The sequence below is a fragment of the Lampetra fluviatilis genome, chromosome 67 (assembly GCF_964198595.1).
Source record: "Lampetra fluviatilis chromosome 67, kcLamFluv1.1, whole genome shotgun sequence".
NCBI classification, from domain to species: domain Eukaryota; kingdom Metazoa; phylum Chordata; class Hyperoartia; order Petromyzontiformes; family Petromyzontidae; genus Lampetra; species Lampetra fluviatilis.
Window position 1 is genome coordinate 3,484,234 of NC_136341.1, and position 27,930 is coordinate 3,512,163.

General features: G+C 57.9%; 1 protein-coding gene across 1 annotated transcript; it reads right to left on the reverse strand.

Annotated features, from left to right (window-relative positions):
• Window positions 1-189: 189 nt before the first annotated feature.
• On the reverse strand, window positions 190-27,890 carry LOC144952444 (muscleblind-like protein 3). The gene is made up of 10 exons (XM_078882852.1): window positions 27,168-27,890; window positions 11,975-12,008; window positions 6,753-7,132; window positions 6,032-6,199; window positions 5,423-5,647; window positions 4,487-4,900; window positions 3,897-3,951; window positions 3,176-3,214; window positions 2,922-3,010; window positions 190-2,031 (listed from the first exon to the last, which is right to left on the reverse strand). The coding sequence occupies exons 3-10, from the start codon at window positions 7,059-7,061 to the stop codon at window positions 2,020-2,022; spliced, it is 1,311 nt and encodes a 436-aa protein (XP_078738978.1). The 5' UTR covers window positions 7,062-7,132; window positions 11,975-12,008; window positions 27,168-27,890; the 3' UTR covers window positions 190-2,019.
• Between the last annotated feature and the right edge of the window lie 40 nt (window positions 27,891-27,930).

A 27,930-nucleotide genomic window follows, 5' to 3' on the forward strand; every position in this document is an offset into this window, starting at 1 on the left:
AACCGCCACAAACCTCCCCCCCAACCGCCACAAACCTCCCCCCCAACCGCCACAAACCTCCCCCCCAACCGCCACAAACCTCCCCAAACCCACCCACCCACCCAACCTCCCCCGACCTCCCCCAACCCACCCACCCACCAACCCCCAACCTCCCCCAACCTCCCCCAACCTCCCCCAAGAAACCCACCCACCCGGCCGGCCTCCTCCAACGTCTGTGCGTCGTCGCTGAGACGTTCGGTTTCCTAGCCGAGCGGTGATTGTAGTGCAAACGGGGGGAGGGGGGGGGCTGAGGGGCACGTGACGTCCGCTACGTCACAGTGTCCTCCCTCACTCCAGATTGGTCGCCGCAAGTCACCTGATCGATCCCCTCGTCTGCTCCTCCCACCCAATCTCCACCAATAGGCACTCATCCTCCTCCTCCTCGTCGTCGTCACACCTTGTGCAAATAATCCTCGATTCCGATTGGTCGCTTGCAACCGATTGAGTTTCTAACGAGCTCGGCAACCGCGTCCCCACCGCCACGGCAACCGCGTCGTCCTCGCCGTCGCCATGGCAACCGTGCCATCGCCACGGCAACCGTGCCGTCGTCGCCGTGGCAACCGCGTCGTCCTCACCACCGCCACGGCAACCGCGCCGTCTTCGCCGCCGCCATGGCAGCTGCGCCGTCGTCGCCGCGGCAACCGCGTCGTCGCCGCCGTGGAAACTGCGTCGCCGTCGTCGCCGTGGAAACCGCGTCGCCGTCGTCGCCGTGGAAACCGCGTCGCCGTCATCATGGCAACCACGTCATCGCCAGTGGCAGCGGTTTGGAGGCCGTTTGCGGTTCCAATGCAAATGTGCAGTCTGTGGGCGCTACCACCCCCCACGCCAACCACCGTCAATCACCACCACCGCACCACCACCACCACCCCCCGGCACCCGTGAACATGAAGCCCTTTTACACTTTCTACTCGTACATTTGAAGAAAAAATAAACCTAAAAAATAAACAAAAAATAAACCTAAAAAGTAAACAAAAAATAAACCTAAAAAATAAACAAAAAATAAACCTAAAAAGTAAACAAAAAATAAACCTAAAAAATAAACAAAAAATAAACCTAAAAAGTAAACCTAACCGTGCACCGTCCACGCCCACCGCCGCCGCCGCCACCACCAAACCGGACTCTTTGATTCCGTCTCCACTTGGGGAGGTCCCTCCCTCTCTGTGTGTGTGTGTGCGAGAGAGAGGCGGAGTGACCCCTTGGGGGATGGAACTCCCCCGCGGGAGCCACGAACACTTCTCTCTCGCGCTCCCCGGGGGGACTCGGATCTCCCTTCGTCACCGCCATGGGGTAGAACGAACATCCACCCCCCCAACGTCGGTGTAAATCCACCCCCACCACCATCGCGGCCACGATCCTGTCGCTGTGCCGCCACTCGCACAGATGGCGCCGCCGCCGCCGCCGCTGATCCACCGACCCCACAAGCTCCCCCCCCCCCCACTTCCACCTGGAGTCTCTGTGGGGGGTGGAGGCTGAGTGGACGTAGGTTGGCTGGGGCCTCACGGGGGAAGCGCCTTCTCTGCCTGCCGAGCGCTCCCCGCGCTGGCGCGGCTGGCGGGGGCGGAGGGCTGGCGCTGGCGGTGGTGGTGGTGGCGGTGGTGGTGGCGGCGCCGGCGGCGGCGGTAGATGTGGCGGTGGTGGTGGCGGCGGTGGTGGTGGTGGCACAACGGGGTGGGCCTCTCCCTGGCGTTTGGGCTCCCGAGGTGGGCGCCGGTCGCTGGCGCTGGTGGCTGGCTGCGCCGGAGCCCCACGGTCGGTCGTGTGGCAGAAGAGGCGGGTCGGTGGTTGGGGGGAGCGAGCGGGGAGCTGCCACCGCCGCCGCTGCGACCGATGATCTCCACAAGTGGCGACGGTAAAGTTTTGGGGGCCGACGGGCGCCATCTTTGTAGGCAGAATATCGTTCAGTTTTTTAATTTTTTTTGCAGATTTTTATCGTCGTCTCTATTTAATATTTACTTTTGTTGCGATTATTAATTAATTCATTCATTGAATGATCTGCGGGAAGTGGGAAGGAGGGAGGGGGTTAAATGAGACGAACGTTACGGAGACATCCACACATCGTTCACGACCACAGAGATGAGGGTGTTCAGCACGGCTGAGATGCTGGGTTCGAGCCTTGGGTCTGGGTGTCTCTCTCTCTCCCTCTGTGTCTCTCTTTCTCCCTGTGTCTCTATCTCTGTGTGTCTCTCTCTCTCTGTGTCTCTCTCTCTCTGTGTCTCTCTTAGGGTGTTCACAATGGCCGTGTCGGAGACACGGAGTCAGCCCGGCTGAGATGCTGGGTTCGAGCCCTGGGTCTGGGTGTCTCTCTGTGTGTCTCTCTCTGTGTCTCTCTCTCTCTGTGTGTCTCTCTCAGGGTGTTCACAATGGCCGTGTCAGAGACACGGAGTCATCACGGCTGAGATGCTGGGTTCGAGCCCTGGGTCTGGGTGTCACATGAGACGAGCGTTCTGTTTTGGATGAGTTAATGAATACAATTTGCAATCAGCGGCAACACTCGGAGCGACCGTGGTGCTGAAAGCGGCTGTTAACTACCTCGCCTGGTCTACAGGAGGTCGTGGGTTCAATCCCGACCCTGACGATGCCTGCTGCTGCTGTATATTTGGAGTCTGCGTGTCTCTCTCTTCCCGTGGAATCTTTCTCCGGGTCCTCCGGTTTTTTCCCCTCCACAATGTCGAATCGCCGTCACCACGCGTTGAAAGGGTTCTTGACTATAAATGTCCACGCGACCATCAGCCACTCCCCGTTGAGCTGCTGCTGTCAATTTGCCACGGCCCAGGCACGAGAGCTACGTTAGAAGCTCAGCATTGGGCCCTTATTAGACTGGTCAAATAAGGCAGCATGTCCACGTGGTGTGGATGTCTGTGGTGAAGAGGCGTTGCCTTCACCTGATTGGCCGTTGCCATGAAGGGCACGGTGCTGGGCGAGGCGGTTGTCGTGGAGATGGTGGCAGGCGTGCCAGCGTGCATCATGGGAACTGTGACATCATCATCGTCGTCAGCGTCGTCACAGTCGCCACCATCATCATCAAAGTTATTCTTGCATTTAAACAAATTTAATCTGCAGTAAAATTACAGTCTCCCCGAGTCTCACCCCAGACTCTGACCCTGAGACCCGGTCCCCTGACAGCCACGGGACGTACCAATGTTCCCACTTCCGGGGGTCATGCAGAAGATTGATGCTGAAGGACCATTCCAAGTGGGAGAGAGACACGGGGGGGGGGGAGACAAAAATCAGAAGGTAACGAATCTCAATGGATTGTGGGTGAGGTTACGCAACTCACCCACTCACACACTCACTGACACACTCACCCACTCACTGACACACTCACCCACACACTCACACACTCACTCACACACTCACTCACACACTCACCCACTCACTCACACACTCACTCACCCACTCACACACTCACTCACCCACTCACCCACTCACTCACACACTCACCCACTCACTCACACACTCACCCACTCACTCACACACTCACCCACTCACTCACACACTCACTCACCCACTCACACACTCACTCACCCACTCACCCACTCACTCACACACTCACTCACCCACTCACTCACACACTCACCCACTCACTCACCCACTCACCCTCTCACCCACCCACTCACCCACTCACTCGCATAGACACTCATTCATTCCCCCACTCACTCACATCCACACATTTACCCACCCACCTATTCACCCACTCACTTGCTCACACACTCACGCACTCACCCACCCATTCACCAACTCACTCACTTACCCACTCATTCATTCAACCACCTACTCACCCACCCACCCATTCACCCACTCACTCACGCGAGCCGGGGGGGGGGGGGGAAGAGACAAAGGTGGTGCTGCATTGGTACCTCCAGGGTGCAGGAACGCCGCCTGCTGGGGAACGACGGCGTACCCAGCCAGCGCCTGGGGACAACACCACACTCACTGAGCCACCACTCAGCCACCACACTCACCCAGCCACGGCGCTCACCCTGCTGCACGTCAATCCTCCACTTCCCCCCCCACTCTCCCACCCCCCTCCCCACTCTCCCACCCCCCCGACTCCCACTCCCCCCCCCCACTCTTCCACCCCCCCCACTCTCCCCCCCCACTCCCCCCCCCCACTCTTCTCCCCTCCCCACTCTCCCACCCCCCCAACCCCCCCACTCTTCCCCCACTCCCCCCCCACTCTCCCTCTCCCCACTCTCCCCCCCTCCCCACTCTCCCCCCCCCCACTCTCCCCCTCTCCCCACTCTTCCACCCCCCCGACTCCCACTCCCCCCCCACTCTCCCACCCCCCCAACCCCCCCACTCTCCCCCCCCCCCACTGCCCCCCCCCACTCTTCTCCCCTGCCCACTCTCCCACCCCCCCAACCCCCCCACTCTTCCCCCACTCCCCCCCCCCCCACTCTCCCTCTCCCCACTCTCCCCCCCTTCCCCACTCTCCCACCCCACCCACCATGGCAGTGACAGCAGCTGCCGCCTGCTGCTGCTGCTGGTGCTGCTGCTGCTGCTGGTGGTGGTGCAGGAGCTGCTGCTGCTGCTGCTGCTGCTGCTGGTGGTGGTGGTGGCCAGCAGCGAAGAGGAGCTGCTGCTGCTGCTGCTGCTGCGCCGCCTTGAGCCTGGCCTGCAGGTGGGGCGGGGGGTGGAAGTAGCGGCAGCGCTCCCTGCAGCAGCGGCCCCTCACGTGGTCCATGCACACCGTCACGGCGCCGCCACCGCCACCAGCGCCACCGGTGCAGGAGGAGGAGGCGGCGCCGCAGGAGGCGGAGGGGTCGGCAGGGGCCGCCGTGCCGCCCTCGCCAGCCGGGTGAGCGAAGCGGCACTCCGACTCGCCGCGGCAGCAGTTGCCACGCAGGAACTCGCGGCACACCTGGGCCAGGGGGACCGGGGGGGGGGGGCGAGGGGGGCGAGGAGATGTTGACCACCTCGCCTGGTATACATGAGCCTGACCAGGCCTGCTGCTGTATATTTCAAATCTCTCATCGTCATCGTCTTCACCGTCGTCGTCATCATCACAGCGGCGAGATGTTCACTACATCGCACTCCCTGGGTCACATGACCCCTTGGTCACATGACCCCTGGGTCACATGGCCCCTTGGTCACATGACCCCTGGGTCACATGGCCCCTTGGTCACATGACCCCTGGGTCACATGGCCCCTTGGTCACATGACCCCTGGGTCACATGGCCCCTTGGTCACATGACCCCTGGGTCACATGACCCCTTGGTCACATGACCCCTGGGTCACGTGGCCCCTTGGTCACATGACCCTGGGTCACATGGCCCCTTGGTCACATGACCCCTGGGTCACATGACCCCTGGGTCACATGACCCCTGGGTCACATGACCCCTTGGTCACATGGTCCCTGGGTCACGTGACCCCTTGGCCATACCTCGAGGCGGTCGGTGCGGGGTGCCGCGTGCAGGCCCTGCAGGTGTCCCGCGTGGCCGCCCCCGGCGCCCCCCGGCAGCACGACGGCGGCCCCCCCGGGGGGCGGCAGGAGGTCGTGGGGGAGCAGGCCCAGGCCGGGAGACACGGGCCCCAGGTAAGGGCCGAAGCCGTGGGGCCCGCCACTCGCCCCCGGGCCCAGGCCCAGACTGGCGCCGAAAGGAAAGATCTGAGGAGGAGGCAGACAGACAGAGAGAGAGACACTCACTTACTCACTCACTCAATCACTCACTCAATCACTCAATCACTCACTCAACACCCCACTCACTCAATCACTCACTCACCCACTCACTCAATCACTCACTCACTTACCCACCCATTCACTCAATCACTCACTCACTCTAATCACTCACTCACTCACTCACCCACCCACTTACTCACTCACTCACTCACCCACCCACTCAATCACTCACTCACTCAATCACTCTCACTCAATCACTCACGCACCCACCCACTCACCCACGCACCCACTGACCCACTCACCCTCTCACCCATCCAATCACCCACTCGCCCACTCGCCCACCCCACCCACCATCCCGTTGGCAACACTCACCAGGGACTGCATGGGCTGGCCAGGCAGCACGGCGGGCCCGGCCAGGCTGTGCATCTGCTGTGTGAGCAGCTTCTGCTGGATCAGGTTGTTCCTCCCGTTGATCTCCAGCTGCGTCTTCAGGTGCGGTGGCGGGTGCAGGTACTTGCAGTTCTCCCGAGCGCAGCGACCCTGCAGGACACACGCAGCCGCGAACACCAGCGGCAATCGCCGGGCGGGGGGAGCGGCGGGGGGAGCGGCGGGGGGACCGGCGGGGGGAGCGGTGGGGGGAGCGGTGGGGGGAGCGGTGGGAGGAGCGGTGGGGGGAGCGGTGGGGGGGAGGGCGTTGGCCAGTTGTCTCAAGTCGGTCGACCCGTGGCACCTGGGTCTGCCCCGTGACCTCCTGCCAGCGGGCATTCGACACTTCACATGGCCTCAAGGTGCACGTGACCTGGCACAAGCGTCGTGGTGATGTCACCGCCACTTAGTGGCAAATCGCGGTTGTTGTGTGTGGGGTGTGCGAGTGTGTGTGTGAGTGTGTGTGCGAGTGTGTGTGTATGCGAGTGTGCGTGTGTGCGTGCGAGTGCGTGAGTGTGTGCGAGTTTGTGTGTGTGAGTGTGCGTGTGTGTGTGCGCGAATGTGTGAGTGTATGTGTGTGTATGTGTGCGAGTGTATATGCGAGTGAGTGCGTGTGTGTGAGTGTATGTGCGAGCGAGTGAGTGAGTGCGTGTGTGCGTGGGCTCGCCTTGAGCGAGTCGAAGCAGGCGGTGACGCGGCCGCCCTCCACGTGGCAGGCCGCGGGGGGGTGCGCGAAGCGGCAGTCGGCGTGGGGCCGCGTGCACGCGCCCCGCTGGAACTCACGGCACACCTCCAGCGTGAGCCAGCGCGGGTCGCGGGGGGACGCCGCCTCGCGCCCCACGTGCTGGTGCTGCTGCTGCTGGTGCTGCTGGTGCTGCTGCTGCTGGTGGTGGTGCTGGTGGTGCTGCTGGTGGTGGTGGTGGTGGTGGTGCCCCACCAGCGACGGAGACAGCGACGGAGACGACACCGCCTCCATGCCCTCCTCCTCCACTCCTCCTCCACTCCTCCTCCACTCCGCCTCCGCCTCCTCCTCCGCTCACCGCTCACCTAAAGGCCCCCAACTCGGTGAGCCTTGAGCGGTGGTTGAGAGAAAATGGCGATGACGGTGGTGGTGGTGGTGGTGATGGCGGTGATGGTGACGGTGGTGTTGGTGGCGGTGGCGGTGATGGTGACGGTTCGGGAAAAACAACCCCCTACCTCCTCGTGGTGCCGGGCGGGCAACGCTGTCGTGGACATTGCCATGTGGGGGAGGGCCAATTCCGATTGGCCTTTCCCCTCATGGCGTCTGTGACCACCACAGCGGCTAAACGGGGGCTCTGGACGGGTGCGAGGGACTGGTAACCCCTCCACCCTCAATAAATGACCACTAAACCACGTGCAAAATATCTAATTAATAAGCTTGTGCCGAAGGCCCCCGGGGGTCAGGCGTCTATGAGGAACCAGGAGATTGAATCTTTATCCTCGGGGCTCGTCCAGAAACAACGAAAAGCCACTACGGATGGCCACGTGGAATGTTCGAACGCTCACTGCGGAGGAGAGGCTGCCACTCCTCTGTCGGGAGCTGGACCAGTACCGCCTGGATCTCTGTGGCATTCAGGAGGTCCGGTGGACCGGCTCTGGCTCCTGCCACCATGAGGGGTGGACAGTCCTCTACTCGGGGCAGGAGACTGCCAAACAACAGGGAGTGGCTCTTCTTCTGAACAAAAGATTGACGGGGGCGTGGGAGCGTGGCGGTGAGGTGTGGGAAGTTGTAAGCCCCAGGCTACTTTGGGCTCGCCTTCCCATTAACCGGAGGCGAGGAGTGCTGGTCGTGGCTACTTATGTTCCCACCGAAGCCGAACATCTGTGGAGGGATGCAGGCAAAGTCAATGAGTCAGATGCCCTCTATGACCTCTTGTTACAGGTGCTGGCTAAAGTGGCCACTCGGGATAGTCATCTTGTTGGGTGAATTCAATGCCCAAGTTGGTCATGATGATGGCACCTGGTCTGGAGTGATTGGAGGGCATGGGCCAGATCAGCTCAATAACAACGGTAGGAGGCTGCTAGATTTTTGTGCAGCCCATGGGCTTGTAATTAACAACACGCTGTTCCGGCATCGGCGCATCCACACAACATCATGGATGCATGCCGGGTCCAAGCAAGAACATCTGCTGGACTACATAGTGACGGACCAGCGGATGCGAGCCCATGTCCTTGACACCAGGACCTACCGTGGAGCTGATCTGCCCTCTGAACAGAGAACCCGGAGAAAAATCCACGCGACCACCACGGGGATAGAGAGAGAGACACAAACTCCAAATACCCAGCAGCAACAGCAGGCGTCAGGGTCGGGATCGAACCCACGACCTCCTGCGTACCAGGCGAGGTGGTGAACACCTCCTGGCCACACACAAACAGCAGCAGCAGCAGCAGCAGGCGTCAGGGTCGGGATCGAACCCACGACCTCCTGCGTACCAGGCGAGGTGGTGAACACCTCCTGGCCACACACAAACAGCAGCAGCAACAGCAGGCGTCGGGGTCGGGATCGAACCCACGACCTCCTGCGTACCAGGCGAGGTGGTGAACACCTCCTGGCCACACACAAACAGCAGCAGCAACAGCAGGCGTCGGGGTCGGGATCGAACCCACGACCTCCTGCGTACCAGGCGAGGTGGTGAACACCTCCTGGCCACACACAAACAGCAGCAGCAACAGCAGGCGTCGGGGTCGGGATCAAACCCACGACCTCCTGCGTACCAGGCGAGGTGGTGAACACCTCCTGGCCACACACAAACAACAGCAGCAGCAGCAGGCGTCGGGGTCGGGATCGAACCCACGACCTCCTGCGTACCAGGCGAGGTGGTGAACACCTCCTGGCCACACACAAACAGCAGCAACAGCAGGCGTCGGGGTCGGGATCGAACCCACGACCTCCTGCGTACCAGGCGAGGTGGTGAACACCTCCTGGCCACACACAAACAGCAGCAGCAACAGCAGGCGTCGGGGTCGGGATCGAACCCACGACCTCCTGCGTACCAGGCGAGGTGGTGAACACCTCCTGGCCACACACAAACAGCAGCAGCAACAGCAGGCGTCGGGGTCGGGATCGAACCCACGACTTCCTGCGTACCAGGCGAGGTGGTGAACATCTCCTGGCCACACACAAACAACAGCAGCAACAGCAGGCGTCGGGGTCGGGATCGAACCAACGACCTCCTGCGTACCAGGCGAGGTGGTGAACACCTCCTGGCCACACACAAACAGCAGCAGCAGCAGGCGTCGGGGTCGGGATCGAACCCACGACCTCCTGCGTACCAGGCGAGGTGGTGAACACCTCCTGGCCACACACAAACAGCAGCAGCAGCAGGCGTCGGGGTCGGGATCGAACCCACGACCTCCTGCGTACCAGGCGAGGTGGTGAACACCTCCTGGCCACACACAAACAGCAGCAGCAACAGCAGGCGTCGGGGTCGGGATCGAACCCATGACTTCCTGCGTACCAGGCGAGGTGGTGAACACCTCCTGGCCACACACAAACAGCAGCAGCAACAGCAGGCGTCGGGGTCGGGATCGAACCCACGACCTCCTGCGTACCAGGCGAGGTGGTGAACACCTCCTGGCCACACACAAACAGCAGCAGCAACAGCAGGCGTCGGGGTCGGGATCGAACCCACGACCTCCTGCGTACCAGGCGAGGTGGTGAACACCTCCTGGCCACACACAAACAGCAGCAGCAACAGCAGGCGTCGGGGTCGGGATCGAACCCACGACCTCCTGCGTACCAGGCGAGGTGGTGAACATCTCCTGGCCACACACAAACAGCAGCAGCAGCAGCAGGCGTCGGGGTCGGGATCGAACCCACGACCTCCTGCGTACCAGGCGAGGTGGTGAACACCTCCTGGCCACACACAAACAGCAGCAGCAGCAGCAGGCGTCGGGGTCGGGATCGAACCCACGACCTCCTGCGTACCAGGCGAGGTGGTGAACACCTCCTGGCCACACACAAACAGCAGCAGCAGCAGCAGGCGTCAGGGTCGGGATCGAACCCACGACTTCCTGCATACCAGGCGAGGTGGTGAACACCTCCTGGCCACACACAAACAGCAGCAGCAGCAGCAGGCGTCGGGGTCGGGATCGAACCCATGACTTCCTGCGTACCAGGCGAGGTGGTGAACACCTCCTGGCCACACACAAACAGCAGCAGCAACAGCAGGCGTCGGGGTCGGGATCGAACCCACGACCTCCTGCGTACCAGGCGAGGTGGTGAACACCTCCTGGCCACACACAAACAGCAGCAGCAGCAGGCGTCGGGGTCGGGATCGAACCCACGACCTCCTGCGTACCAGGCGAGGTGGTGAACACCTCCTGGCCACACACAAACAGCAGCAGCAGCAGCAGGCGTCGGGGTCGGGATCGAACCCACGACCTCCTGCGTACCAGGCGAGGTGGTGAACACCTCCTGGCCACACACAAACAGCAGCAGCAACAGCAGGCGTCGGGGTCGGGATCGAACCCACGACCTCCTGCGTACCAGGCGAGGTGGTGAACACCTCCTGGCCACACACAAACAGCAGCAGCAACAGCAGGCGTCGGGGTCGGGATCGAACCCACGACCTCCTGCGTACCAGGCGAGGTGGTGAACACCTCCTGGCCACACACAAACAGCAGCAGCAACAGCAGGCGTCGGGGTCGGGATCGAACCCACGACTTCCTGCGTACCAGGCGAGGTGGTGAACACCTCCTGGCCACACACAAACAGCAGCAGCAACAGCAGGCGTCGGGGTCGGGATCGAACCCATGACTTCCTGCGTACCAGGCGAGGTGGTGAACACCTCCTGGCCACACACAAACAGCAGCAGCAACAGCAGGCGTCGGGGTCGGGATCGAACCCACGACCTCCTGCGTACCAGGCGAGGTGGTGAACACCTCCTGGCCACACACAAACAGCAGCAGCAACAGCAGGCGTCGGGGTCGGGATCGAACCCACGACCTCCTGCGTACCAGGCGAGGTGGTGAACACCTCCTGGCCACACACAAACAGCAGCAGCAACAGCAGGCGTCGGGGTCGGGATCGAACCCACGACCTCCTGCGTACCAGGCGAGGTGGTGAACACCTCCTGGCCACACACAAACAGCAGCAGCAACAGCAGGCGTCGGGGTCGGGATCGAACCCATGACTTCCTGCGTACCAGGCGAGGTGGTGAACACCTCCTAGCCACACACAAACAGCAGCAGCAGCAGCAGGCGTCGGGGTCGGGATCGAACCCACGACCTCCTGCGTACCAGGCGAGGTGGTGAACACCTCCTGGCCACACACAAACAGCAGCAGCAACAGCAGGCGTCGGGGTCGGGATCGAACCCACGACCTCCTGCGTACCAGGCGAGGTGGTGAACATCTCCTGGCCACACACAAACAGCAGCAGCAGCAGCAGCAGGCGTCGGGGTCGGGATCGAACCCACGACCTCCTGCGTACCAGGCGAGGTGGTGAACACCTCCTGGCCACACACAAACAGCAGCAGCAGCAGCAGGCGTCGGGGTCGGGATCGAACCCACGACCTCCTGCGTACCAGGCGAGGTGGTGAACACCTCCTGGCCACACACAAACAGCAGCAGCAACAGCAGGCGTCGGGGTCGGGATCGAACCCACGACCTCCTGCGTACCAGGCGAGGTGGTGAACACCTCCTGGCCACACACAAACAGCAGCAGCAACAGCAGGCGTCAGGGTCGGGATCGAACCCACGACCTCCTGCGTACCAGGCGAGGTGGTGAACACCTCCTGGCCACACACAAACAGCAGCAGCAACAGCAGCAGGCGTCGGGGTCGGGATCGAACCCACGACCTCCTGCGTACCAGGCGAGGTGGTGAACACCTCCTGGCCACCGTGGCTAGGTGTAGCTTGTGACTTACACTGATAAGCCCTTGATGCAGACTTCGTGGTGACCTGGAACACACGAAGGGTTGGGGTTTGCGCACGCATGTTACGCACATGTAACACACACACATGTTACACACGTGTCACACACACACGTTACACACACACGTGTGTGTGTAACACGTTACACACACACGTGTGTTACACACATGTTACACACACACGTTACACACATGTTACACACACACACACGTTACACACGCGTGTTACACACATGTTACGGGTTCGTAGTGCAGTGCGCTAACCGCTGTGCCACCGCTCCCCCCCCCCCCCAAAATATAAACATCGTCCCCGACATCACCGCTACCATCATCATCATCACAATCATCATCACAATCATCACAATCAACATCATCATCATAACAATCATCACAATCATCACAATCAACATCATCACAATCAACATCAAAATCATCATCACAATCAACATCATCATCATCACAATGAACATCACAATCAACATCATCACAATCATCACAATCAACATCATTATCATCACAATCAACATCACAATCAACATCATCACAATCAACATCATCATCACATTCAACATCATCACAATCAACATCACAATTATCACAATCAACATCATTATCATCACAATCAACATCACAATCAACGTCACAATTATCACAATCAACATCATTATCACAATCAACATCACAATCAACATAATCACAATCAACATCACAATCATCACAATCAACATCATCATTATCACGATCAACATCATCATCTCAAGAGAACACAGCAGGAGTTGTTGCAGGAACGCCCATCACGGATTTGTATCGCTCAGTGCCAAGCACAGAGAGACACGGGGAGAGTGAGACACGGGGAGACACGGGGAGAGACACGGGGAGAGTGAGACACGGGGAGACGCACGGGGAGAGTGAGACACGGGGAGACACGGGGAGAGACACGGGGAGAGACACGGGGAGAGGCACGGGGAGAGTGAGACACGGGGAGACACGGGGAGAGACACGGGGAGAGTGAGACACGGGGAGACGCACGGGGAGAGTGAGACACGGGGAGACACGGGGAGAGACACGGGGAGAGTGAGACACGGGGAGAAACACGGAGAGAGACGTGGGGAGAGTGAGACACGGGGAGACACGGAGAGAGACATGGGGAGAGACATGGGGAGAGTGAGACACGGGGAGACACGGGGAGAGACACGGGGAGAGTGAGACACGGGGAGACACGGGGAGAGACACGGGGAGAGTGAGACACGGGGAGAAACACGGGGAGAGACACGGAGAGAGACGTGGGGAGAGTGAGACACGGGGAGACACGGAGAGAGACATGGGGAGAGACATGGGGAGAGTGAGACACGGGGAGACACGGGGAGAGACACGGGGAGAGTGAGACACGGGGAGAGACACGGGGAGAGTGAGACACGGGGAGACACGGGGAGAGACACGGGGAGAGTGAGACACGGGGAGAAACACGGGGAGAGACACGGAGAGAGACGTGGGGAGAGTGAGACACGGGGAGACACGGAGAGAGACATGGGGAGAGACATGGGGAGAGTGAGACACGGGGAGACACGGGGAGAGACACGGGGAGAGTGAGACACGGGGAGACACGGGGAGAGACACGGGGAGAGTGAGACACGGGGAGAAACACGGGGAGAGACACGGAGAGAGACGTGGGGAGAGTGAGACACGGGGAGACACGGAGAGAGACATGGGGAGAGACATGGAAAGAGTGAGACACGGGGAGACACGGGGAGAGACACGGGGAGAGTGAGACACGGGGAGAGACACGGGGAGAGTGAGACACGGGGAGACACGGGGAGAGACACGGGGAGAGTGAGACACGGGGAGAAACACGGGGAGAGACACGGAGAGAGACGTGGGGAGAGTGAGACACGGGGAGACACGGAGAGAGACATGGGGAGAGACATGGGGAGAGTGAGACACGGGGAGACACGGGGAGAGACACGGGGAGAGTGAGACACGGGGAGACACGGGGAGAGACACGGGGAGAGTGAGACACGGGGAGAAACACGGGGAGAGACAAGGGGAGAGGCACGGGGAGAGTGAGACACGGGGAGAGACACGGAGAGAGACGTGGGGAGAGTGAGACACGGGGAGACACGGGGAGAGACACGGGGAGAGTGAGACACGGGGAGACACGGGGAGAGACACGGGGAGAGTGAGACACGGGGAGAAACACGGGGAGAGACAAGGGGAGAGGCACGGGGAGAGTGAGACACGGGGAGAGACACGGAGAGAGACGTGGGGAGAGTGAGACACGGGGAGACACGGAGAGAGACATGGGGAGAGACATGGGGAGAGTGAGACACGGGGAGAGACACGGGGAGAGTGAGACACGGGGAGACACGGGGAGAGACACGGGGAGAGTGAGACACGGGGAGAGACACGGAGAGAGACGTGGGGAGAGTGAGACACGGGGAGACACGGAGAGAGACATGGGGAGAGACATGGGGAGAGTGAGACACGGGGAGAGACACGGGGAGAGTGAGACACGAAGAGACACGGGGAGAGACACGGGGAGAGTGAGACACGGGGAGAAACACGGGGAGAGACACGGGGAGAGGCACGGGCAGAGTGAGACACGGGGAGAGACACGGAGAGAGACGTGGGGAGAGTGAGACACGGGGAGAGACACGGGGAGAGGCACGGGGAGAGGCACAGGGAGAGACACAGGGAGAGTGAGACACGGGGAGAGACACGGGGATAGACACAGGGAGAGTGAGACACGGGGAGAGACACGGGGAGAGACACGGGGAGAGGCACGGGGAGAGACACGGGGAGAGACACGGGAAGAGAGACACGGGGAGAGACACGGGGAGAGGCACGGGGTGAGGCACGGGGAGAGACACGGGAAGAGAGACACGGGAAGAGAGACACACAGAGAGACACACACAGACACACACAAAGACAGACACAGAGACAGAGAGACGCACAGAGAGAGAGACACACAGAGAGAGACACACACAGACACACACAGACAGACACACAGAGAGACACACACAGAGACACACAGAGAGAGACACACAGAGAGAGACACACAGAGAGAGACACACAAACACACAGAGACACACACAGAGAAACATACAGAGACACACAGAGAGACACACACAGAGAGACACAGACATACACAGAGACACGGGCAGTGACTGACACAGCCCACTGCAGTCTCAGCCCAACTACACCCAGCAGCATCAGCATCAGCAGCAGCATCAGCAGCAGCAGCATCAGCAGCATCATCGGCAGCAGCATCATCATCATCAGCAGCAGCATCATCATCATCAGCAGCAGCATCATCATCATCAGCATCATCAGCAGCATCAGCAGCATCATCACCAGCATCATCAGCAGCAGCAGCAGCATCATCAGCAGCAGCAGCATCATCATCATCAGCAGCAGCAGCAGCAGCATCATCATCAGCATCATCAGCAGCAGCAGCAGCATCATCAGCAGCAGCAGCATCATCATCATCATCAGCAGCATCATCATCAGCAGCATCAGCATCAGCAGCATCATCATCATCAGCAGCATCATCAGCACCATCATCATCAGCATCATCATCATCAGCATCATCAGCATCATCATCATCAGCAGCAGCATCGTCAGCAGCAGCATCATCATCAGCATCATCAGCAGCATCATCATCAGCATCAGCAGCATCATCATCATCAGCAGCATCATCAGCAGCATCATCAGCAGCAGCATCATCAGCATCAGCAGCATCATCATCATCAGCAGCATCATCATCATCAGCAGCATCATCATCAGCATCATCAGCATCATCATCATCAGCAGCATCATCAGCATCATCATCATCAGCAGCATCATCAGCATCATCATCATCAGCAGCATCATCATCATCAGCATCATCAGCAGCATCATCAGCAGCATCATCAGCATCATCATCATCAGCAGCATCATCAGCAGCAGCGCTCGTCATGCTGCGGGTGCTGGAGGCGTCCAGCACGACGCTGGTGGCGCTGCAGGGAACCTCTCCCAGCCGCCTGCCAGTGACGGAGAGGGCGTGGGGGGTGCGTGTGTGTGGGGTGTGTGTGTGTATGTGTGTGTGTATGTGTGTGGGTGTGTGTGGGGTGTGTGGGTGTGTGAGTGTGTGTGGTGTGGGGGTGTGTGTGTGTGGGTGTGTGTGGGGTGTGTGGGTGTGTGGGTGTATGTGTGTGTGTGGGTGTGTGTGGGGTGTGTGGGTGTGTGGGTGTGTGTGGTGTGGGGGTGTGTGTGGGTGTGTGTGGGTATGGTGTGTGTGTATGTGGGTGTATGTGTGTGTGTGGGTGTGTGTGGGGTGTGTGTGGGTGTGTGGGTGTGTGGGGTGTGTATGTGTGTGTGTGTATGTGTGTGGGTGTGTGTGGGGTGTGTGGGTGTGTGGGGTGTGTGTGTGTATGTGTGTGTGTGTGTGTGGGGTGTGTGGGTGTGTGGGTGTGTGTGGTGTGGGGATGTGTGTGGGTGTGTGTAGGTGGGTGTGTGTGGGTATGGTGTGTGTGTATGTGGGTGTATGTGTGTGTGTGGGTGTGTGTGTGGGTGTGTGGGTGTGTGTGGGGTGTGTGGGTGTGTGGGGTGTGTGTGTGTATGTGTGTGTGTGGGGTGTGTGGGTGTGTGTGGTGTGGGGGTGTGTGGGTGTGTGTAGGTGGGTGTGTGTGGGTATGGTGTGTGTGTATGTGGGTGTATGTGTGGGTGTGTGTGGGGTGTGTGGGTGTGTGGGTGTGTGTGGTGTGGAGGTGTGTGTGGGTGTGTGTAGGTGGGTGTGTGTGGGTATGGTGTGTGTGTGTGTGGTGTGAGTGTGTGTGGGTGTGTGTGTGTGGGTGTGTGTGCGGGTGTGTGTGGGTGTGTGGATGTGGGTGTGTGTGTGGGTGTGTGTGTGTAGGAGGCTCGTGAAGGACGCTACTGGGCAGTTGGAGGCAGTCGCCCTCCAACAACAACAGAGGGCGGAGGAGCGCCACTCACAACAACGAGCGGAGCGCCGGGTGACTAAAGTACAGCAAGTTGGCACAGTAGGGGGCACAGGTGGTGCGTCAGCCACTCGTCTCGGTCATCTCAGTCAGTCGACCCGTGGCACCTGCTGGGTCTGCCCCGTGACCTCCTGCCAGCGGGCGTTCAACACTTCACGTGGCCTCAAGGTGCACATGGCCTGGCACAAGCGTCGTGGTGACGTCACCGCGGTTGTTGTTGTGGGTGTTGGTGGGTGTGTGTGGGTGTTGGTGGGTGTGTGTGTGTGTCTGTGGGGAGCGGTGGGTGTAGTGGTTAGCGCTATGCTGCGCTACGAACCCGTCGACCCGAGTTCGATTCCCGCTCATGGCTAACACCGGTGACGTTAATCTGAACCGGTCCTGGGCCTCCCCTAGGTCGACTTAGCCTCAAATGAGTACCTGGTGCGGTGTGTAGTAGGGAAGACAAAGGCGGCCGGGCGTGGTGCTGGCCACCCACCCCCTCGTGTGCCGTGCCGGCCTTCATAGGTGCTGCTTCGCTAACAGCACTTGCCCCTGCAGCCTGTTACAGGCTACAAGGGTGACCTTTGTCTATGTGTTCGATTATAATTGTGCACGCAATAGGATTGTGATTGGACAGTGTACGTACAATAGCTGTGTATGTGTCAATAATCATCATCGTCATCATGAATAATTATAGATTATTATACAGCGTCTGTGTCTGTGTGTGTGTGAGCTTCACTCACACGTTCTCGTCCAATCAGAAGTGGGAAACCCAGACAGACTTCACCATTACACCTCAGCAGGGGGGGGGGGGACACCCAGACGGACTGAACCATTAATACGAGGAGGGGTGAATCAGACGGACTGAACCATTAATACGAGGAGGGGTGGACCAGACGGACTGAACCATTAATACGAGGAGGGGTGGACCAGACGGACTGAACCATTAATACGAGGGGTGAATCAGACGGACTGAACCATTAATACGAGGAGGGGTGGACCAGACGGACTGAACCATTAATACGAGGAGGGGTGGACCAGACGGACTGAACCATTAATACGAGGAGGGGTGGACCAGACGGACTGAACCATTAATACGAGGGGTGAATCAGACGGACTGAACCATTAATACGAGGAGGGGTGGACCAGACGGACTGAACCATTAATACGAGGAGGGGTGGACCAGACGGACTGAACCATTAATACGAGGGGTGAACCAGACGGACTGAACCATTAATACGAGGAGGGGTGGACCAGACGGACTGAACCATTAATACGAGGAGGGGTGGACCTGACGGACTGAACCATTAATACGAGGAGGGGTGGACCAGACGGACTGAACCATTAATACGAGGAGGGGTGGACCAGACGGACTGAACCATTAATACGAGGAGGGGTGAACCAGACGGACTGAACCATTAATACGAGGAGGGGTGGACCAGACGGACTGAACCATTAATACGAGGAGGGGTGGACCTGACGGACTGAACCATTAATACGAGGAGGGGTGGACCAGACGGACTGAACCATTAATACGAGGAGGGGTGGACCAGACGGACTGAACCATTAATACGAGGAGGGGTGGACCTGACGGACTGAACCATTAATACGAGGAGGGGTGGACCAGACGGACTGAACCATTAATACGAGGAGGGGTGAACCAGACGGACTGAACCATTAATACGAGGAGGGGTGAACCAGACGGACTAAACCATTAATACGAGGAGGGGTGAACCAGACGGACTGAACCATTAATACGAGGGGTGAATCAGACGGACTGAACCATTAATACGAGGAGGGGTGAATCAGACGGACTGAACCATTAATACGAGGAGGGGTGAACCAGACGGACTGAACCATTAATACGAGGAGGGGTGGACCAGACGGACTGAACCATTAATACGAGGAGGGGTGGACCAGACGGACTGAACCATTAATACGAGGAGGGGTGGACCAGACGGACTGAACCATTAATACGAGGAGGGGTGGACCAGACGGACTGAACCATTAATACGAGGGGTGAATCAGACGGACTGAACCATTAATACGAGGAGGGGTGGACCAGACGGACTGAACCATTAATACGAGGAGGGGTGAATCAGACGGATTAGACCATTATCACACGAAGGGGGTGGCCAAGATGGATTAGACCATTATCACACGAAGGGGTGACCAAGATGGAATAGACCATTGTCACACGGAGGGGGTGACACAGACGGGTTAGACATTGATAAAGTCCAAGGGTTGCGGAAGACCCGACGACTTACGTAAAGCTCCCATACGTCATGTAAACAGAATGAACATGCGGAAATGTTTGCGTTAGTTACGTGAGAGCAAGTAGTGCCGCGCGGTGAGGTTTGTCAGTCTAACACGTGTGAGGCTTTCGAGACCAATATTATTCATAATCGACGTTTGTGGGTTTAGATCGCGTTACTTATAAATGTGTCGTAATCCTCCACCACCCAACACGGCCAATCAGCAAATAAAGTGTCACGTTGACAAAAGACAAAATAGTTCACTACTTTAGCCCACCGGTGTGTTGTGTGTTGAAGTGTGAAACCACAACATTTACAAAAAAAATGTGTAAATGTTGTTTCACGCTTCAACACACCGGTGGGCTAAAGCAGTGAACTATTTTGTCTTTTGTCAACGTGACACTTTTTTGTTACTGATTGGCCGTGTCGGGTGGTGGAGGGTTACGACACATCTGTAAGTGACGCGGTGAGGTTTGCGGATGAATACGGCGGAGTGAGGAGGCGTAAGGTGGCGGTCGCCCGCCCTGATGCCTCTTCGCTGCACCAAGACGACTTCGCCGAGATCCACGAGGAACCAGGAGAACAGAATTGTTCGTAGCACGACGCAACTTTTAATCCTCTCGCCGCACCACGCGAATTGTTTTCTGCGTCTGGGACGGTCTTCCCGCCCCCACCCACGTGTGTTATTTTATTTCTTTCTTCCTCTTTCCTTAAACGTACGTTTAATTCGCGAGTTATTTGCCGCGTGCAATTTGTTGGACACCATTTGCATTTGTTGCTCAGCCAGCCAACGGCCCTCGGACAAGTCGAGGCCTGGCCTAGTGCGCGCTAAACGAACATTCGGAAGCGACTTCTTTCTGTTAACAACATTTTAAAATGTTTCATGGTATTCGTAAACAATTGCATGCAGTCTACGTCCCATTAGTTTAACTACGGGTCAGGGTAGTGTTAGGGGTAGATATCCGATGAAATCAAAGAATCGTAGGAGGTGCAGAACGTACGCACAGCGATGCCGGGAGACAAAGACATACGGCACTGAGAGAAAAGGAACCCGGTCCCAATCATTGGGGTAGTAAGGGAGGCTACAACTACTTCCGGCTATGGGATTTCATCGTTTATTTTGGGGGAGGGAGGAGAATTGTTCAGTTTCCGACGTACGGGAAATTCGGGTTTCTGGATCGTTCTCGGGAACCTAACCCTGCCGTTACCCGGGGACTGCTTGGAGGTGGGGGACACCCAGAAGGGCAGTACCATCATACCTCACTGGGGAACACGGGACAGGCGAGTTGACGAATGGGTGACCCAGAGAGGCTGGACCATTAATGGATAGCGGTCACCTAGACGGACTATCCACTCTGCTACCTCTCCCTTCTCATCTCACTCCACTCACTCTCCCACCTCTCCCCTCTCATCTCACTCCACTCACTCACCTACCTCTCCCCTCTCATCTCACTCCACTCCCCTCCACGCACTCACCTACCTCTCCCCTCTCATCTCACTCCACTCCCTTCCACGCACTCTCCTGCCTCTCCCCTCTCATCTCACTCCACTCCACTCCCCTCCACGCACTCTCCTGCCTCTCCCCTCTCATCTCACTCCACTCCCCTCCACGCACTCACCTACCTCTCCCCTCTCATCTCACTCGACTCCCCTCCACGCACTCTCCTGCCTCTCCCCTCTCATCTCAATCCACTCCACTCCACGCACTCTCCTGCCTCTCCCCTCTCATCTCACTCCACTCCCCTCCACCCACTCTCCCACCTCTCCCCTCTCATCTCACTCCACTCCCCTCCACGCACTCTCCTGGCTCTCCCCTCTCATCTCACTCCACTCCCCTCCAAGCACTCACCTACCTCTCCCCTCTCATCTCACTCCACTCCCCTCCACGCACTCTCCTGCCTCTCCCCTCTCATCTCACTCCACTCCACTCCCCTCCACGCACTCTCCTACCTCTTCCCTCTCATCTCACTCCACTCCCCTCCACACACTCTCCTACCTCTCTCATCTCACTCCACTCCCCTCCACACACTCTCTTACCTCTCCCCTCTCATCTCACTCCACTCCCCTCCACTCACTCTCCTACCTCTCCCCTCTCATCTCACTCCACTCCCCTCCACTCACTCTCCTACCTCTCCCCTCTCATCTCACTCCACTCCCCTCCACGCACTCTCCTACCTCTCTCCTCTCATCTCACTCCACTCCCCTCCACGCACTCTCCTACCTCTCCCCTCTCATCTCACTCCACTCCCCTCCACTCACTCTCCTGCCTCTCCCCTCTCATCTCACTCCACTCCCCTCCACACACTCTCCTACCTCTCCCCTCTCATCTCACTCCACTCCCCTCCACGCACTCTCCTACCTCTTCCCTCTCATCTCACTCCACTCCCCTCCACACACTCTCCTACCTCTCTCCTCTCATCTCACTCCACTCCCCTCCACACACTCTCTTACCTCTCCCCTCTCATCTCACTCCACTCCCCTCCACGCACTCTCCTACCTCTCCCCTCTCATCTCACTCCACTCCCCTCCACTCACTCTCCTGCCTCTCCCCTCTCATCTCACTCCACTCCCCTCCACACACTCTCCTACCTCTCCCCTCTCATCTCACTCCACTCCCCTCCACGCACTCTCCCACCTCTCCCCTCTCATCTCACTCCACTCCCCTCCACGCACTCTCCTACCTCTCCCCTCTCATCTCACTCCACTCCCCTCCACGCACTCTCCCACCTCTCCCCTCTCATCTCACTCTACTCCCCTCCACGCACTCTCCTGCCTCTCCCATCTCATCTCACTCCACTCCCCTCCACACACTCTCCTACCTCTCCCCTCTCATCTCACTCCACTCCCCTCCACTCACTCTCCCACCTCTCCCTTCTCATCTCATCTCACTCCACTCCCCTCCACGCACTCTCCTGCCTCTCCCCTCTCATCTCACTCCCCTCTACGCACTCTCTCACCTCTCCCCTCTCATCTCACTCTACTCCCCTCCACGCACTCTCCTACCTCTCCCCTCTCATCTCACTCCACTCCCCTCCACTCACTCTCCCACCTCTCCCTTCTCATCTCATCTCACTCCACTCCCCTCCACGCACTCTCCTGCCTCTCCCCTCTCATCTCACTCCCCTCTACGCACTCTCTCACCTCTCCCCTCTCATCTCACTCTACTCCCCTCCACGCACTCTCCTACCTCTTCCCTCTCATCTCACTCCAACTCCCCTCCACGCACTCTCCTACCTCTTCCCTCTCGTCTCACTCCACTCCCCTCTCATAGACTCAACACTGCCCATAGACTCAGCACTGCCCATAGACTCAACACTGCCCATAGACTCAGCACTGCCCATAGACTCAACACTGCACCATAGACTCAACACTGCACCATAGACTCAGCACTGCACCATAGACTCAACACTGCCCATAGACTCAACACTGCGCAGAGACTCAACGCTGCCCCATAGACTCAACACTGCACCGTAGACTCAACACTGCCCATAGACTCAATATTGCCCATATACTCAACACTGCGCATAGACTCAACACTGCACCATATACTCAACACTGCCCATAGACTCAACACTGCCCATAGACTCAACACTGCACCATAGACTCAACACCGCCCAGAGACTCAACACTGCCCATAGACTCAACACTACCTATAGACTCAACACTGCCCATAGACTCAACACTGCCCTTAGACTCAACACTGCGCATAGACTCAACACTGCCCATAGACTCAACACTACCCATAGACTCAACACTACCCATAGACTCAACACTGCACCATAGACTCAACACTGCACCATATACTTAACACTGTCCATAGACTCAACACTGCACCATAGACTCAATACTGCCCATAGACTAAACACTGCACCATAGACTCAATACTGCCCATAGACTCAACACTGCACCATATACTTAACACTGCACCATAGACTCAACACTGCCCATAGACTCAACACTGCACCATAGACTCAATACTGCCCATAGACTCAATACTGCCCATAGACTCAACACTGCAGTCCATAGACTCAACACTGCAGTCCATAGACTCAACACTGCACCATAGACTCAACACTGCCCATAGACTCAACACTGCCCATAGACCCAACATTGTCCATAGACTCAGCACTGCCCATAGACTCAACACTGCCCATAGACTCAACACTGCACCATAGACTCAACACTGCCCATAGACCCAACATTGTCCATAGACTCAGCACTGCCCATAGACTCAACACTGCCCATAGACTCAACACTGCCCATAGACTCAACACTGCCCATAGACTCAGCACTGCACATAGACTCAACACTGCCCATAGACTCAACACTGCACCGTAGACTCAACACTGCCCATAGACTCAACACTGCACCGTAGACTCAACACTGCACCGTAGACTCAACACTGCCCATAGACTCAACACTGCCCATAGACTCAACACTGCCCATAGACTCAACACTGCACCGTAGACTCAACACTGCCCATAGACTCAACACTGCACCATAGACTCAACACTGTCCATAGACTCAACACTGCCCATAGATTCAACACTGCACCATAGACTCAACACTGCCCATAGACTCAACACTGCACCATAGACTCAACACTGTCCATAGACTCAACACTGCCCATAGACTCAACACTGCACCTTAGACTCAACACTGCACCATAGACTCAACACTGCACCATAGACTCAACACTGCCCATAGACTCAACACTGCACCGTAGACTCAACACTGCCCATAGACTCAACACTGCACCATAGACTCAACACTGCACCATAGACTCAACACTGCACCATAGACTCAACACTGTCCATAGACTCAACACTGCCCATAGACTCAACACTGCACCTTAGACTCAACACTGCACCATAGACTCAACACTGCACCATAGACTCAACACTGCCCATAGACTCAACACTGCACCGTAGACTCAACACTGCCCATAGACTCAACACTGCACCATAGACTCAACACTGCACCATAGACTCAACACTGCACCATAGACTCAACACTGCCCATAGACTCAACACTGCACCATAGACTCAACACTGCACCATAGACTCAACACTGCACCATAGACTCAACACTGCACCATAGACTCAACACTGCCCATAGACTCAACACTGCACCATAGACTCAACACTGCACCATAGACTCAACACTGCACCATAGACTCAACACTGTACCATAGACTCAACACTGCCCATAGACTCAACACTGCCAATAGACTCAACACTGCACCATAGACTCAACACTGCCCATAGACTCAACACTGCACCATAGACTCAACACTGCACCATAGACTCAACACTGCACCATAGACTCAACACTGCCCATAGACTCAACACTGCACCATAGACTCAACACTGCACCATAGACTCAACACTGCACCATAGACTCAACACTGCCCATAGACTCAACACTGCCAATAGACTCAACACTGCACCATAGACTCAACACTGTACCATAGACTCAACACTGCCCATAGACTCAACACTGCCAATAGACTCAACACTGCACCATAGACTCAACACTGCCCATAGACTCAACACTGCACCATAGACTCAACACTGCACCATAGACTCAACACTGCACCATAGACTCAACACTGCCCATAGACTCAACACTGCACCATAGACTCAACACTGCACCATAGACTCAACACTGCACCATAGACTCAACACTGCACCATAGACTCAACACTGCCCATAGACTCAACACTGCACCATAGACTCAACACTGCACCATAGACTCAACACTGCACCATAGACTCAACACTGTACCATAGACTCAACACTGCCCATAGACTCAACACTGCCAATAGACTCAACACTGCACCATAGACTCAACACTGCCCATAGACTCAACACTGCACCATAGACTCAACACTGCACCATAGACTCAACACTGCACCATAGACTCAACACTGCCCATAGACTCAACACTGCACCATAGACTCAACACTGCACCATAGACTCAACACTGCACCATAGACTCAACACTGCCCATAGACTCAACACTGCCAATAGACTCAACACTGCACCATAGACTCAACACTGCCCATAGACTCAACACTGCACCATAGACTCAACACTGCACCTCCGATTAGCACGGTCATCTACGTATGGTGCAAAATAAGTTCAACGTGCATACGTGCAATTTCACTTGTAATACGACCTGGTTTGTTATTACCGTGAACTAGGGGAATGTCTGGAGACTCTACCAGTTGCAAGGTAGGGGAGTAGCGGCTCATCATCATCATCACGTGCAAGTTTATAGCAGTGGCAAAATTCTCTAAAACGTGGAACGCCGATTGCAAATGTGGAGTGAAACACCGGAGGACCCGGAGAAAAATCCACGCGACCACAGAGAGAAGGGGGGGCACGTGCGATCCCAATATACAGCAGCAGCAGCAGCAGGCGTCGTCAGGGTCGGGATCGAACCCACGACCTCCTGCGTACCAGGCGAGGTAGTCAACATCTCACCAGATGCAAATATACAGCAGGCGTTGTCAGAGTCGGGATCGAACCCACGACCTCCTGCATACCAGGCGAGGTAGTCAACATCTCACAAGACGAAAATATGCAGCAGGCGTCGTCAGGGTCGGGATCGAACCCACGACCTCTTGCGTACCAGGCGAGGTAGTTAACATCTCGCAAAACGCAAATATACAGCAGCAGCAGGCGTCGTCAGGGTCGGGATCGGACCCACGACCTCCTGCGTACCAGGCGAGGTAGTTAACATCTCACAAGACGCAAATATACAGCAGCAGCAGGCGTCAGGGTCGGGATGGAACCCACGACCTCCTGCGCACCAGGCGAGGTAGTCAACATTTCATAGCCACACACAAACACAGCAACAGGCGTCAGGGTCGAGATCGAACCCACGACCTCCTGCGTACCAGGCGAGGTAGTCAACATCTCACCACACAAATAGACAGCAGGCATCGTCAGGGTCGGGATCGAACCCACGACCTCCTGCGTACCAGGCGAGGTAGTCAACATCTCGCCACACCGGGGCAGTTGGCCGCATCATTGGCCGCCCTCGTGGTGGTGGAGTGTAGAAAAAAAAAATGGCCGGCAAATTACGAAAAACATTTTTTTCATGGAAAGCGCCTCGCGGTCGACCACCACCACCACCACCACCTCGACCCGCCCGCCTCACCTGGCGGTCGACCTCCACCTCGACCCGCCCGCCTCACCTGCACGCTGGCACGACACGGTGGGGAGGGGGACGGGGGGAGCAAAGGTGCCAAGAAGAGTCGGGACGCGCCACAGGGACGGGGCAACGTGGGCGGGAGCGGTGGCAGCGGCGGCCGCCAGCGTGGCGCACGAGGGGCAACCGGGTGGCCGGCAACGCCCACCGCTCGGCCCGGCCGTCTTTGTCTCCCCCGGCGGCGACGCTTACTCCACGCCGCCACAGCGGGTACTCGCGGGAGTCGACACGCGGACTCACGCACACGCACACGGACTCACGCACACGGGCGCACGCACAGACACGCGGATTCACGCGCGGACTCACACGCGACACACGTACAGACACACACACGCATGATGACACACACACGCAGACAAACGCACACATGCACAGACACACACACGGATGCAAGCGGACACACACGTGGATGCACGGACACACACACGGACGCAAGGACACGCACACACACGGACACACACACGGACGCAAGGACACACACACACAGACGCAAGGACACGCACACACGAACACACGCACGGATACACACACAGACGCACGGACACACACACACAGACGCAGATGCACGGGGACACACACACACACACGAATGCACGAACACACACACAGACACACACACACGAATGCACGAACACACACACGGACGCACGGACACACACACACAGACGCATGGACACACACACACGAATGCACGGACACACACACGGACACACACACGGACACACACACACACGGACGCACCATCTCCACCGAGCGTACCCAGGGCCGGGGTCGGTCGTCGTGTCCTCGCCGGCGAGCCGCGGGGCGTGGGAACGGAGGGACGCGTGGCGAGCGACGGACGGGCGGCAGGCGGCGACGGGCGGGCGGGCGGGAGACGAGAGAGAGAGGGAGAGAGGGAGGGAGAGAGGGAGGGGGGGAGAGCGCCAGGCAGGGCGTGTGTCGCGTTGAAAACTCTTCTACTCGTAGACTTGCTCGCGTGGAAAAAAAAAATGGGTGGGTCCGAGAGGAAAGCGGCGGCGGCCGCGGCGGCGGGTCACGTGATCACGCGCGGGCCAATCGGCTGCTTTGCTGAGCTGGGGGGCGGTGGGGGAGGGGGGCACCACGGACGGCCCCGCCGTGTCTTGCCGGCGTTCAAACGGCGGCCGTGCGGTGGAGGAACTTCCCTGCGCCGTCGACGGACGGTGAATTTTTTTTTCTCGCGTCAACTTGTTTTTTTTTCTCTTCAACAACAACCACCACCAGCCACAGCCGGGAGGGACTGGGAGAGAGAGAGAGACACGGGGAGAAAGTTCATCATCTGCGGTGTGGAAAAAAATGATAATAAATTCCCCAGTAATAAAATAAACACACACCCCTCTCTCTCCCCTCTCTCATCCTCCCTCGGGGGTTATGAATACGGTGCTGGGCGGTGGGCGGAGGTGGTGGTGGCTGCGGTGGTGGCGGTGGTGACACTGGGTGCTGGGTGGTCGTGGTGGTGGTGGCGGTGATGGTGGTGGTGCTGGTTAGTGGTGGTGGCTGCGGT

What these genes read in the sequence shown, in the direction of transcription:
- LOC144952444 (XM_078882852.1), bottom strand. Translation starts at nt 7,061, where the DNA reads ATGGAGGCGGTGTCGTCTCCGTCGCTGTCTCCGTCGCTGGTGGGGCAC. An exon ending in CCTGCTTCGACTCGCTCAAG is followed by an intron (nt 6,200 to 6,752) that starts GCGAGCCCACGC and finishes TGTGTCCTGCAG; the next exon opens with GGTCGCTGCGCTCGGGAGAA. An exon ending in CCCGCACCGACCGCCTCGAG is followed by an intron (nt 4,901 to 5,422) that starts GTATGGCCAAGG and finishes CCCCTGGCCCAG; the next exon opens with GTGTGCCGCGAGTTCCTGCG.